The sequence below is a fragment of the Manacus candei genome, unplaced genomic scaffold (assembly GCF_025592945.1).
Source record: "Manacus candei isolate 608988 ecotype Guabito, Panama unplaced genomic scaffold, ASM2559294v1 h1tg000247l, whole genome shotgun sequence".
Classification (NCBI taxonomy): domain Eukaryota; kingdom Metazoa; phylum Chordata; class Aves; order Passeriformes; family Pipridae; genus Manacus; species Manacus candei.
In genome coordinates, this window is record NW_026138295.1 from 217,581 (window position 1) to 231,580 (window position 14,000).

Consider the following 14,000-nt stretch of genomic DNA (forward strand, 5'->3'; position numbering starts at 1 on the left):
TGTTTAACCCCACACTCTGGAAGGATCCCAAATGCCAGTCAGGCTGGTTTCTCTCTCTCCTGGGGGAATCCAAAGGGGGCTATACTGGGAGCACTGGGAAGAGCCAAGGGGGGGGTTCAAATAAAGACGGAGACAGGCAGATCCATTAACCAAAATATCCTGCAGGTTCTATTCACAAGGAAAAGCTCCAGTCCATCTTTTTATTCAGTTTTTTTTTGAAAAATTTCCTGACGTTACAGAACTAAACTGAAATGTTTTTTTTTTTTTGTGTGTTTTTTTCTTTTTTGTGGGTTTGGGTTTTTTTTGCCTTTTTTTTTATTTCCACTCTTAACATTTTATGACAAAAACAGAAACTTCATGAGCCGAAAAAAGGAGGGGGGGGGGGGAGAAAGGGAGGGAGGTGCGGGGAAAGGGAGGGGAGAGGAGAGAGAAGCTTTATAAAACTAAGATTTGGGGTTCAGCAGTTTTTTGTTTTAAGAGAGCTGAACGAAAGGAATTAAAATGCTTTTATCTTTTAATTCAAAAAAACCCGAAAAAAAAACCCCAAAAACAAAAACCAGAACAAAAATGAAACAAACTGAACCTGGTGAGTGGCGCGAGGCTGGAGGAACCGAAAATGTACAAACTAGTTAAAACCTGGGTCGGTGCTAAAGGGGCCGCAGATGGATGGCGAGGCTGGGGGGGGTCCGGGGCCCCCCTAACTGCTGCCCATGCCCCCGGTCTCCGAGGAGAGCCTGCAACGAGAAAAGGGCGTCAGAGGGACCCCCCCAAAGGAAGAAAGGGGGTCAGAAGGGCCCCCCACTGAGGAGGAAAAGGCTTTAGAGGGACCCCTGCAATGAGAAAAGGGCATCAGAGGGAGTCCCAAATGAGGAAGGGCTCCCCCCCCCCCCCCAATGAAGAAGGGGCAGCAGAGGGACACCTGCAATGAGGGAAGGGTGTCAGAGGGACCCCCCCCCGTGAGAAAAGGGCAAAGGGGATCCCTGCAACGAGGAAAGGGCATCTCAGGGACCCCCCCCTAATGTGGAAGGGGTGTCAGAGGGGCCCCTCCTGACAAGGAAAGGGTGTCAGAGGGACCCACCCCAATGAGGAAAGGGATTAGGGGACCCCCTGCAACAAGGAAAGGGCTTCAGAGGGGCCCCAAATGAGGGAAGGGCATCAGAGGGACTCCCCAGTGAGGAAAGGGTGGGGAGGGGCCCCTCAACAAGGAAAGAGCACCAAAGGGGATCCTTGAATGAGGAAAGGGCATCAGAGGGGATCCTTGAATGAGGAAAGGGTATCAGAGGGGACCCCCAAGGAGGAGGCAGGTAGGGAGGAAGGCAGCCCTGTGGGGAGCACCTGGAGAGGGAACCCCCCCAGGAGGGAGGGGAGGGGGTTTTGGGGTGCAGAGGGAGGTGGTTTATGCACAAGCAGCGAGGAAAGGGAGGGGAGGAGGGGGGTGCAGGGCACTGCCTCCCCTGAAAAGGCACCTGAGGGGCTCCCAGGGGGCTGGTGGGGAGGGAGGGAGGGTCCAGGCTGAGCATGGCTGGCTCTGCTCCAAGCTTTTGGGGGCAGGGGGGGAACTCAGGGGAAGGGGGACCCCGAGGGGCAGGAATGAGGCAGCAGGGAAGGGAGAGTGCGATGGGAGTGGGGGGTGAACCCCCAGCAGGAACCCCTCAGGCAGGGGGAGGGTGGGGGGCAAGGCAGGGGACACACAGACATTGCAAGGGCATCTCTGAGCCCCCCAAACCCAACCCCAGCACAGCTGCCACACCTCCGAGGTGGCTCAAAGCTTCTCCCTCCCTGCAATTTAAGGAGGGAGGGGGGACACACCCCCCAATCTGGGTGGCAGAGGGGTCAATAAGAAGGGGACCCCCCCGGGGCTGGCCCCCCGCTTCGGCACAGATCTACCAGAGCAGGTTCTCACCGTGGCAACTTTATTACAGGTACAGACAGTTAAGAGAGGACAGGTGAGGCCCCGGGGATGCAATTCCAACCCCCCCAAAATCATGTATTCCCCCTCCCTCCCTCCACCCTCCCACCCCTCCCAACCCACAACTGCAACCAAGCTACTCAAAAAATGGAAAAAAAAAAAAAAAAGGAGAGGAGAAATGAAAAGTAACAAGCGACAGCTACAGGCAGGCAGAGAAGGAATCGACCGATCACAGGACAAGGGGACACAGTCTCTCTCGGCCGGCAAGAAAACTCTGCTCGAGGAGCAGCACAAGCTCAGATTTTGGAGTAAAAAGGAGGAAATTTAAAAAAAAAAAAAATTAAAAAAAAAAGAGAAAAAAAGAGAAAAATAAAAAAGAGAAAAAAATAAAAAAGAGAAAAAAATAAAATTAAAAAAAAAATAAAGAGGATAATAAGAGAAAATTGCTGTTCCAAGTCTCCTCTACAGGGTCCCGGTGCTGCCACCCCCTGTGTGGGTCCCCCGAGCAGCCTCAGTAAGGGGAAAACCTCTGCTTCTCCGCTTTCAGTTTGTTAGTGACACAGGGCACGGCGGGCGCCGCGGCCCCTTTGGCCGCAGACACGACATTTAGCGCCAGGAGAGGGACAGGTTTCATGCCAAGCAGACTGGAGACACAAGGGGCGGTCGGAAGAGGGTTGGGGAGGCTGGAGGGTGCGTCGGAGGCCCCCGCGGTGGCGAGCGAGGGGGTGGTGGTAGAGGAGGAAGAAGAAGAAGGGGTGGAGGGTTGAGAGAGGTTGATGCTGAGGTGGTCAGGGATCGTGACGGAGGCTGCCTGGGAGGAGGGTTTAGCGCTTTCTAAACTGTAACAGAGGAGAAAAGGAACAAAAAAAACAAACAAAAAAAAATAAAAAAGAAACAAAACAAAACACGGGTGGGTGGGAGGGAAGGAACGGCACAAAATGCGAAACAAAAAAAAAAAAAAAAGAAAAAAAAAAGCACAGGACAAACAGCGAAAAACGGCGCAGGAGCCGAGCTGGAGGAGGGGGAGGGAGGGCAGGGAGGGAAGGAGGGAGGAGAGGGGAGGGGAGTGGCACTGCCAGGCCTGGCTGAGCCACATATGGGACCCCCCATGCCCACCCCCAGGAATGAGCCTGGCTCAGCCATGAGGTCACACCCTGGGCACCGTGAAGGGAATGAGACAAAAACCAATCACTGGCAGCTCCTGCTCTGCCATGGAGCAGGGACACGGCCCCAGGGACCCCCAGCCCCTCTGGGGCATGTGGAGTTGGGGGAGGGAGAGTGCAACTCCTGGCTCAGGGCAGGGAACACGGGACACAGGGACATGGGTGGCCTGAGACCAGGCCCTGCCACTGCTACCCACGGCACCAGAGCAGAGCCAGGCCCTGCCAGCAGCACCAGCCACTCTCTGGGATGACAGCATCCCCCTGGGATGCTCGGGATCCCCAGGAGCAGGGCCAGGGAGCCCCTCCTGTCACCCCTCAGTACCTCAGTGGAACAGCAGAGACCACCAAGAGGCTCCTTCTGCAGCCACAGACTCCCCCCAGCCCCACGGCCGGAGCTTTTCCAGCCAAATCCATCACCCTGCAGCGTCTCACAGCCCCGGAGGCGATCGCAGTGGGGAAACTGGGGCAGCAGGCACAGGGAAGGGGGAAAGGAAACAGGGGAAAACACGGGGTGGGAGGGAGAAAATCCCTTCCCCTCATGCAGGGCACAGGGAGGGGGAGCCTGGGAACCCCCGGAACCTCGTCAGCGGGGACTCACCTGACATTAATTAGATACTGGGCCAGGCTGATGCTCGCTGCAGATCCAGTTATGGTCACCTGCCGGTCAGTAGATCCTTCCACGGGGTTGGCAATCTTGATCTGCGCCCCGGACATCTGGCGGATCTCGTTGATCTTGGCGCCCTGACGCCCGATGATGCAGCCAATCAGCTGAGGGGAGGCAGTAGCCGTGTTAGTTAGTTAATTAATTAATTAATTAACCCTCATCCTCCTCACACCCCCCCGCCTGGCACCTCTGTCCTAGGGTTGGGTACTGGGGAAAATTCCTTCGTGGGAATTGTGCAGCTCCTGCCCCAGGCTGCTCAAGGCAGTGGGGAGGGTCACTGTCCCTGGAGGTGTCCCAAATCACGTGGATGTGGCCCTTGGGGACACGGTTCAGTGGTGGCCTTGATGCTGCTGGGGGAACAGTTGGACTTGGTGGCCTGAGAGGCCTTTTCCAACCTTAACAATCTCATGATTGGATGATTACTTGGTGTGGGGGGGAACGACTGAGATTGAGGAGTTGGAAGAGGGAGTTTAAGAGACTGAAAAAGGGGTTTTCTGCCTTCAAGCTCACTGGAAGGGGGATAAGGAATGTGGTGACAGCCAGAGTGGCCCGAGGTGGCACTTTGGAGTGCAGCCACAAGCCCGATGCAGCTTTAAAGCTGAGAACGGGCCCCCCCCACTCCTTTTGTTAAGAGGGGCAGATCCTGGGGACCCCCAGGGCCAAGGGGCAGCTGTCTGCCCATGATGCCTCCACCCCCCGACGCCCCTGGGATACTCACATCGTTTGGAATGGTGAGTTCATGGGAGGTGGTTTGAGCAGAGGCATCCAAACCTGCTCAGAGACAGAGAGGGGGGGGGCAGGTGAGGGGGGTGACAGACTGGGGGTGCAGCACCCCAAGTGCTGCCAGCTTCAGGCTGCCTGGGAGGCCTCCGAGCAGGCTGGGGAGGGCAGAGCAGGATGGGAGGTCACTCCAACCCCCCGTTGCTCCCCACCTATTCCTTGCTTCCCCCCTGCTCCTCACTCACCCCCTGATTTCTCCCCTCCTTGTCCCCTCCCCGTGTGTCGCCGCAGGGTCCTCCATCCAGGAGCAGGGTGCTGGCACTGGGGGGCTCCAGCCGGGCACTCAGCTCTGCTCCCACTCCAGTACCAACCTCCAAGGGCTACATCACCCCTCCTTCCTCCTCCTCCTCCTCCTCCTCGCTGCAGCCCGGCAGGGCAGTGCTACGCCAGCCAGTGCTGCAAGGCCACTCATGCCTCGCACGGGGCCAAGCGTGTGTGCCAGGTGCATTTTTTCCATGTTTTCTCACTTTCCCCCCATTCCCAGCTTGCTCCCTGCTAGAGGGAGCGGTGGGAGCCTCGAGACCTCACCCTGAGGCTCTGGGTGAGGGGCAGGCAGCGCTCTGGGGACACAGCAGGTGACACTGTGCTGTCCCCACACACCTCCGGCTCCTGACAGCTCCAGCACCTCCTTGGCTGGGGGTTGCTCCTCTCAGTGTGGGTTTTTTTTTTTTTGGGGGGGAAGCTCAGGGCCCACAGTTCACTGGGACAGCTGAGCTTCTGCCCAATCCTGCTGCTCTCCACTATCCAGCTGAGCTCCAGGGCATGGACAGCTGAGTCAGGCTGTAACTCCAGCCCTTCTAGGGCTCCCCTCAACCCTCTTTCCCTCCCGTTCTGGGCACAAAGGTGGGCAGCATCTATCAGGGAGAACGAGACCCCAGGCAGCATCAATACACAACAGAGTAACTACAGATTGTGTGTTTGGATCATTACCCCAATAGCCTTTCACCTCTGGAGAGCTGGAGTCAATGCCTGTTAAGATACAAGTCACAATGAGTTTGGCTGTCTCAAGTTTAGAGCCCCAAACGGGTATTTTTTTTTTACCACTTTTCTTTTTTTTTTTTAGCCATCTTAGCAAATCTAAAGCAAATTTGGTACAACTCAGCAGTTGCCTGCTCAGGCCTGGAGTAGCTGGAGGGGAGAGAGCGGGTGCTGCAGGCCGGGGGTCTCCCAGTGCGTTGGCAGAGTACGGGGGGGGATGAGGGAGGGAAGCAGCACAGATGGAGGCCCTGCCTGTGCCGGGCTTGGCTCGTCCCTACCCCTGCAGCCCCCAGAGACATCACAACAATTGTTACCTGGCCGGGCCCAGCTCGGGGGAACGTTTGGGTTTAGGTTTTTGAGCGCGAGCGCGGCCCCACGGAGGAGCCGGGGGCAGCCCGGGCTGGGCTCCGGCCCGCGCTAGCGCACACGGAGAGAAGGAGTTTCCATACCACTGAATCCAGTGTTGCCATGAGACATTGGAAAGTGTGACTGTTGCATTGCCAACTGGTGCAGCTTGGTCAGCTAGAGGAGGGAAAAGAGAGAGAAAAGAGAAAAGGCTGGCGTTAGCCATTTCCCGAGGCCAGGGGGGGCCAGGACTCACCCCGCACGCGCGCCCGCGCGGACACCGGCCCCGCCGCCCCGGCCCCTCCGCACGCGGCCCGGCCCTCTGCGCACGGAGGCCAAGGTGGGCTGGGGGCTGCGCCCACCCCTCGGTGCAGCGAGGTCTGGAGGAGCTCAGGAAGAGAAGCAGAGAGGAGCGGGAGGGAGCAGGTGCTCGCAGCACTGCGGGGGAGCGGCAGGGAACGGGGACAGAGCGCGGCTCGGCTCCGCCAAAGGAGTAGCTCTTCCAGCCCAGTTTCCTTCTAGCCCCTCTCCCCCCTGGCCTGGCGCGTCAGACCCCCCCTCACTGCTCTAAGGTGCCAGGAGCAGAGACCAGCCCCTACGGGATGAGGATGGGTGCCAGAGGATGGAGGTGTCCGACAGCACCGGGAGAGGCGGCCGCTGCCGGGATGGTCCCTCCTCTCCCGAACGGACCCGCCAGGCTGGCAGCAGCCTGGGATGGGCCGGATCCAACCCCCTCCCCGACTGCCACCTGCGCCCACTCGTTGGGCCAGCTGTCCCCTGCCCCGGGAGAGCCACCGTGACAGAGCCACCGTGTGCTGGGGGGGGTGTTCTCGTGCCGAATTCAGGGAGGAGGAGCAAGGGGGTGGGGGCAAGGGAAAAGCCGGAGCTGGTGTGAAATGCCAAGCCAGGGAGAGGTGGGTTTGGAAAAAAAATATAACAGGAGCAGGGAAGTGTCAGAGAGGAGGTGGGGGGAGGATCCAGGGAGAGCTCTGAGGCTGGGTGAAGCTGGCTGCAGGAAGGCCAACTGAGGGGGGCAAGTTTTTTTGGGGGGGGGCTCGGATCAGATCGAGCATTCAGCCCAAGCTGAGCAGCTCGAGTGGAGAAAGCACGGAGAAAATTTTGGAAGGGGGGGAGGAAAAGGGTGGATTTCAAGACAAGAAGTTGTAAATAAAAACTTACATCTGGCTGTGGAATGGCATACTGTCCTTGAATGGTATAGGCCTACAAAAGGAGGAAAACAGTCCTATTAACAACCATCGGACAGCCACCCAGGGACAGACAGATTTCAACTAGCCAGGAAGTCAGAGAGCCAAGGTGGAGAGTTCTCCGGGGCGAGGGAAGTGGGGCAGGAGAGGCAGGGGACGGATAAATGCTGTCACAAGCAGTTTCTAGGCTGGCGGTTACTCGAATTGGCCTGACGTGGCGGGTACGGGGAGGGGGGTGGGCAGAATCGGTGCCGTCCCCCCCCAAAAAAACAACCAAAAAAAAATTTAAAAAAAAAAAAAAAAAAGAGGTGGCAGACGAAAAAAAAACCAAACCAAAAAAAAAAAAAAAACAAACCAAAAAACCAAAAATAAAAAACCAACAAGAGAACGGCTGGGATCTTGATGAAGATGTTATGGTGTGGTGAGTCCGACAATGCTGCTATCCCTGCGCCCCCGCGCAGGCAGGGAGGATCCAACGCCCCGCCGGCCCTGCTGCTGCTCCCGGCCCCTCTCTGCCCCGGCCCAGCAGCTCCCCCGCCTCCCCCCACCCCAAAAAAAAAGTTGCCCCGTTCCGAGTCCTCTCGTCACTCCGCACGCCTAGGACAACGTCGCCGGGCAAGCTACAGGTCAGTGCTGGCGCTGGCTACCGCTGCTCGACACGGCCCAGCGCTCGGAGGGGAACGAGGCGAGGGCCTGACCTGCCACAACTCCGAGTTAACTCGAGGTTAAGGGACAGCCACAGACTTCAGATGCCTCCTGAAGCTACCCAGAAAGGGCGAGTCACTGGCTGGGGCCTGGCTGGCTAAGGTTTGGGGAGGTCTGGGGGGGCCGGGCAGGTGGGGGTGGGTGGGAGAGGAAGGGGAGAGGGGGGTACACAGCCTCACTTCCAGGTCACCGGAAGAACTGCAGCCCAGGCTGGAATTGGCCCAAGTTCGTTGCCATGCAGTGGCTGCCGGGTGGCCTGCGTGAGGAGAGGTTGGTGGGCTCAGAGTCCAGTTCCCAGTGGACAGGAGTCCACAGCACAAAAAGCCACCGTTGTCGGTTTTGGGGGACGGGGACGGGGATGCCACCCTTGTTGGCAGTCTCAGAGAGGCCAAGGATTGAACGGGCCGTGGAGACTGAACTCCCCTCTCACCTCCTGAGGTGGTCCCTCCAAGTCAGAGTTGAGGCACATGGATGGGGCGGTGTGGGGGTAGCTCGCACTGCCGCTGCTGTACCTGTCCTGTGGATAAATTAGAGGACTTCAGTCTCCAGGGCTGTCAATCCGAAACCTTTCGCTAACACCAAACTCACATCCACATTAGCTCAGTGCTGATCGAGGGCTCGCCCTGCTCTACGCACGACTCTGAGCTGCAAAGACAGAGCCCAACGGCCGCCAGGAGCGGGGGGGCCCGGGCGGCTGCTGCGGGGCTTGGCCGCGGCCCTGGGCCAGGGATGGGGGCGGAAAGAAGGAAGGGGGAGAAAAAGGGGAAGGGGAGGGAAGAGATGCGTGGCCGTGGGAAGCCTTGGGAAGCCTGCTCCTCACTGCTCTAACGGGGAAGGCGGCCGGCTCCCGCCCCGGGGGTCCGCGCGTACGGCCCTCCGCTGGCAAGGGGGAGGGCGCTTCCCCCGGGGGGCAGAGCGGCGGGAGAAGCTGTCGGAGAGGCGGGGGGGGGGGCTGACCGGGTTCAAGGGGGGGAGGAAGAGGCAGGGAGGGCAGGGGTGGGGAGGAAGGGGACGGTGGCAGGTCCGTCCCCAAAACAAGCATGGCCTGGCGTGGGGGGGGGGGAGAGCAGAGTCAGGCCTGGCTCTCAGGGAGGCCGGCAGCAGCTACCCCTTTTCCCTGACCCCCTTCCCTGCCTACGGAGGCCTCCACCGACAAGGCCAGGCCCTGCCTGCGCGGGTCCCGGGCCGGAGCCCACCCCGAGGGGTCTCCCTGGCAGCAGGAAGGCAGCGGATGCGTTTGCACGAGTCGCCGTGGTTTCTCCGAGCTTTACGGCAGCCCTGGGAACCGCAGGGTGGGAGCGGGTGACCCGCTCCTGGGCCCGGCCTCCCAGCCAGCACCCCCACCCCAAAGAGGGCAGGGGGATTCGGGGCTTTACAGTAGACAGGATCCCAAGGGAGCCCTGTCCCCTGTAACCTGGCTCACGGCAGGGAGCGACTCCCCAGCTCAGCTCAGCTCAGCTCAGCGCAGGAGGGACTAAACCCCAGTCACCTGACACTACTCCTATCTGACACACCCTCCCCTCGTGCGAGTCGAAGCCTTTGCACACCCCAACCCTACCCACGGCACAGGCTGAGCCTTTGCACCCCAAGAGCCAGTCACGGAGAGCAGAGAAGCCCCAACCTCCGGGCCGGTCACCCACAGCAGGTCACACCAATGTCCCTGGAGCCAGCCCGAGGCAGAGGGGCAGAGCCTGGGTTTGGTAGCTGGAGCCTCGGCCCCATTCAAATCCCCACTGCTGCCACCACACTGGCAATGGTTTTTTTTTGGCTGGTTAACTCCAGGAGTGTTTTCCAGCATCCCCTCCTCCCAAATCGTCCCTTTTCCCCACTCTCATCCCTCGGCAGGGATGGTTGGAGCTGGCTCTGGGAGGCTGAGGCCCAGCAGAGCCGCTCTGGGCCGGAGGCACGGCGTGGGTGACGGGCACGCGGAGCGGCCGGGGCGCGCTGGCAGCTCGGTATGACATCCCCTGCCCCCCTCCCCACCCCGCACCCCAGGAGCAGAGGAGAGGCCTTACCTGGCCGCCTGCAAAGATGACGGGAGAGCTGGATGGCTTGGGTCGGTACGGGATGGTGACACCCTTCGGGGGAGACTGGGTGACAGGCAGAGAGGGTAGGTCAGACACCGAGGGTCACTGGCACCAACAGCCCCCTCCCCGCACCCCAGGGCTCTGTTTCAGCTTCCCAACTGGCCGTCTGGGGGACCCACAGCAATGATATTTCTTCCCCATCCCGGGCACAGGGCCCGGGAGCAGAGCAGTGGGCCAGCTCAGTGTCACCGTGCTGGGCAGCACGACCGGTCACCGTGAGCAGCTCTCGAGGCCCCGCTCGACCCTGGTTTTAAGCGGCTCCAAGCCTCACCTGGATGAGGCTGTAATCCTCAGCTATCCCTTTATCCCCCAGCAGTCATTTTCTCCACCCTCAGCGTTTCCACCCCGGGAGGAGACATGGCTGCCAAGGGCAGCGGGATCCCCTGCACAGGCCTGAGGAGGGGCCCTACCTCAAGCATGACGACGCAGATCTGTTTGACGCACTCGATGATGGACTGTGGGATCCCAGCAATGGTGATGGCTCGCTCAGTCGAGTTGGGCAGCATGTCCCCTGCCACCTGGACCTGTGCCCCCGTGCTCTGCCAAGTCGAGGGTTAAAAATAACCGGTCAGACCCCAGGGAGGGCTGTGACCTCAGCGATGAACCCCGTGGATGGTTATACATAGCCAAAACTGCTCCCCCCTCCTCCTTTTCCCCCCCAAAATAAAGTCCTTTAATCCCAGCTGGATACAAGTCAGGCACTGGGAGCCCGAGGCAGCAGAGGGGGACCTGGGCTCAGCCTGTCCCTGTAACCCAAGCCAAGCCCATCTCTGTGCCAGCAGAGCCGGGCAGAGTTAATCCAGCAGCACTCAGTGCTAAATGGCATGGGCGAGGGCAGTGTGGGCCTGGCAGCACATCTCCCCCTCCAAAAACTGGGAGAAGACTGGGGAGGGGGCACTCAGGAGCCATGGGAAGGAGGGGGGAGCAAGAACCCAGGCGTCCAGCTGTGGGGGACAGCACTGGGCAGGGAAGGGTCTGCCTCGAGTCTCAGTTTCCTGAGCACTAAAAATACAGGGAGCTCCAAAACATCCCAGTAATGCCACGTCCCTGTCACATGGTACCATGGGGGGGTACTCAGAGGCCCATGGACCTCCCCCCCCGGGGTGGCCACCACGCACCTCTCGGATCTCCTTGATCTTGCAGCCTCCCTTCCCAATGAGGGACCCGCACTGGCTGGCAGGGACCACAAGTCGGAGGGTGACCGGGGGCCGGCTGGCAGCTGTGCTGTTGGTCATGGAGCTGCTGATGTCCTGTGAGGAAGAGGAGGGGCTCAGAGGGGTTGGCCTGGCCTGGCACAGCATCCCCGCTGGAACGGCACCGGCACGCGGCGGGGACGTGCCCAGCACAGGGACAGGGAGATGATGCTGGCACCAGGAGCCCCGGCCAAGGTGACCTCGGGGCTCTCCCAGTCCCGTTTCCCAGGGATTCCTTAACGGCCGCATTTTGGGGAAGCAGCAGCCACACTCTGTTGTCTCAGTGGAAACGGGGGTTTAACCACCCCCAGCCCCTGGATGGGTCACACCTCAGCCGAGTGAGAACCGGCTGTGTCACTGCTGGCGGGGGGACAAGGGTTGGGGGCTCAGACTCCACAGCTCCCAGGGCAGCACGGAGCCTCCCGCTGCACCAGGGATCAAGGCAGGAGCTCCAGGAAAACAATCCCTGCGCCGATTACAGCGGTCATGTGCTGGCAGGGGGAGGGGAGGCACAAGGCCAGGGCTCAACTGACCTACTAAAAGCAAAGCTTCAGTTCCAAGGCCGCTGCCCAGGGCCACACTCGGCCGTGGAGCCCTTGGAGGACTCCGGCTCTTGGCGTGTGGCACAAACAGCTCTGGGCTCTGCAGCCTTTTAGGTGAGAGCAGGGGGGTTTGGGGACAGAGCTGCCAGCACAGGGCTGTTCCTCCCAGGGAAGTGTCCCAAATCCAAAGGGCAACAGGATTTGTACCCATACGGGCGAGGTTGAGGGCTACAGAGCTCTGCCCCACACCAGGCAAGAAGTACTCCCATCTCCCAGTGCCTCCAGTGCAGAGCAGGATGGAAACCTCCTCAACATTGCAGCCCTGAGCAGGCTCTAATGCCCACAGACAGGATCCAGGTTATCAAGGATCAATATCCCCCCTAGAAGTTGCAGATTCAGTGGGACCAGGGGCATGGTGCAGCTCCTCCTCCAGTGCTGCACAGCTACACCTCAAGCTCCCTCCTCAGTGGGGTGAGGGATGGAGACAAGCTTTGGTCCCCACTGGGGCATGTACGAGGGGAAGTGGCACCAGGACGAGCAGAGCCAGGGGGATTCCAGACCCAGTTCTGCCCAAAGCTGTTTAACTAGTGCCCAGGGAAGTCCCTGCAGGGCTCTGGCTCCGGCACTGCCTGGACCTTGACCCAGCTCCCAGACGGGCAAAGATCGGGGGCCCCACAGGGAAACACCAGCCATCCATGTGGAAATGGCCCATTCTGCTGCTCAGCCCCAGCAGGACAAACCCAGCAGGGACAAAGCCCTCCTGGGTGCAGACCCCCTGGCACACAGGGGTCAATTTACCCCGGGAAAGGGGCAAACGGGGGCAGCGACTGCGGTGAGGAGGGGGCTTGTGCTGCAGACACACCTCTTCCAGTTTGTCAATGATCATCGCAAAAGCTTTGAAGATGGCGTTGGTGGGTCCCGCGAGGGTGATGATACGCTCGGGGCAGTTCCCTTCCGAGATGTTGATGCGAGCTCCGCTCTGCGGGAGGCAAACGCCACCTCAGCGCTCCGGGCCCCCCTCGGCCCCCCCAGGGCATCCGCGGGGCAGCCGGAGTTCCCCAGGATCCCCCGCTGGGGACCAGCCCTCCTCCCTGCCTCCCTCCCTCCTCCCTCCCTCGGCTCGGGCAGCCATCTTCTCCTCCTCGGCTTCCTGCCGCGCCTGCCCACACCTCCCGGCATTCCCCGCGCCGCCGCTCCGGCCGCTGCCTCCGCGCTGCCTGCGGAGCCCTCGGAAGGCCCCGCGCCGCCGCCGCGGCCCCCGGATCCCCCCGCAGCCCCTCCCCGGCCCCGGGACTCACCTCCTCACGCATCTTCTTCACGGACTCCCCTTTCTGTGAGGAAGGAGAGAAAGGAAAAAGGCGTTAGCGTGGCTGTGGGGGAGGGGACGGGACGAGGAGAGAAGGGGAAGGCAGGATGAGAGCGGTGGTTCCTCACTTACCTTCCCAATGATGCTTCCCACCTCCTGGGATGGAAACAAAAGCACCATTAGTCAGCGTTTTAAAAACTCCAGGAGTCCCAAAGCCTAAACTTGCTCCTTTTACAGCCTAGACTTGCTCCTTTTACAGCCTAGACTTGCTCCTTTTACAGTCTAAACTTGCTCCTTTTACAGTCTAAACTTGCTCCTTTTACAGCCCAAACAAGTTCCTGAGCACTTGGGATCTGTCCCCTCCAGACACCCAGGGAATGTGCACTGACACTCTGCTCCCACCTGAGCTCCCTCCAGGTCGTTCCCCCGCCCCCCATTATTATTTTCCTCCCTGGTTGTGCTTTTATGGCGCTGCTGCTGCGCCCCAGGAGCCGGCCGGGCACCAGGGGCACATTCCCGGCTCTGCAGCAGCTCCAGGAGATCCCCCCCACCGTCCAGCCCACCCCGTGCCAGGTGAGGGTTGGAGACGGATGGGACACGAACCTTTCCGTGCATGAGTAGCCGGATGGTGAGTGTGACATTGAGACCCCCTTCGATGACTCCGGTGTCCATGGTGGGGTCGGCTCAGGCTGTGGCAGCGCTCGGGCCTTGGGTGAGCGGCGCTGGGGGCGAGAGGGGCCGGGTGAGGGGCTGGGGCTGAGAGGCTCTTCCAACCCCCCCCAGCCCATTCCAGCAGCATTCCAACCTCCCCGTGCTTCTTCTCCCCTCAAATCTCCCCCGGAAGTTTCTGGCCGTGCACCTCCCCAAAGAGCTGATCCATGGTGCTTTGGCTGCTCCTCCTGCCCGTTTCCAGGGCTGAACTGGCCTGATCCCACCAGGATCCAGCAGCTCCTGGGGCCACAAGGGTCTTGTTCAGCCCCTGCCTCTTACAGGGGCTTCCTGTGGGGACAAGGGACCCCGAGGAGGGACTGAGAACTTCAGGGTGACCCTCAGGTGGGACTGGGGACACAAACAGTTCCTGGACAACCAGGGGGCACTGGGGACCTAAGAGGGGCCCCTAAGT

At 60.3% G+C, this 14,000-nt stretch overlaps 1 protein-coding gene across 8 annotated transcripts; it reads right to left on the bottom strand.

The window, feature by feature from the left end:
• Window positions 1-141: 141 nt before the first annotated feature.
• On the bottom strand, window positions 142-13,694 carry PCBP2 (poly(rC) binding protein 2). Of its 8 annotated transcripts, none has more exons than XM_051775058.1 (15): window positions 13,481-13,694; window positions 13,010-13,033; window positions 12,870-12,902; window positions 12,434-12,550; window positions 10,955-11,086; window positions 10,247-10,375; window positions 9,765-9,839; window positions 8,180-8,266; window positions 7,940-8,005; window positions 7,019-7,060; window positions 5,944-6,016; window positions 5,447-5,485; window positions 4,455-4,507; window positions 3,671-3,840; window positions 142-734 (listed from the first exon to the last, which is right to left on the bottom strand). In XM_051775058.1, the coding sequence occupies exons 1-15, from the start codon at window positions 13,547-13,549 to the stop codon at window positions 698-700; spliced, it is 1,146 nt and encodes a 381-aa protein (XP_051631018.1). In that variant the 5' UTR covers window positions 13,550-13,694; the 3' UTR covers window positions 142-697. The 8 variants fall into 8 exon arrangements, with proteins under 8 accessions (XP_051631018.1, XP_051631010.1, XP_051631015.1 ...); XM_051775057.1 differs by lacking the exon at window positions 142-734 and adding an exon at window positions 2,344-2,748; XM_051775050.1 differs by lacking the exon at window positions 7,940-8,005.
• Window positions 13,695-14,000: the final 306 nt, after the last annotated feature.

Coding starts and splice junctions, on each gene's coding strand:
- PCBP2 (XM_051775057.1), bottom strand. CDS start 13,549: ATGGACACCGGAGTCATCGAAGGGGGTCTCAATGTCACACTCACCATC. Junction 11,087..12,433: donor TCATTGACAAACTGGAAGAG/GTGTGTCTGCAG, acceptor TCTTCCTCACAG/GACATCAGCAGCTCCATGAC. Junction 5,486..5,943: donor TGGCAACACTGGATTCAGTG/GTATGGAAACTC, acceptor GTATCTTAACAG/GCATTGACTCCAGCTCTCCA.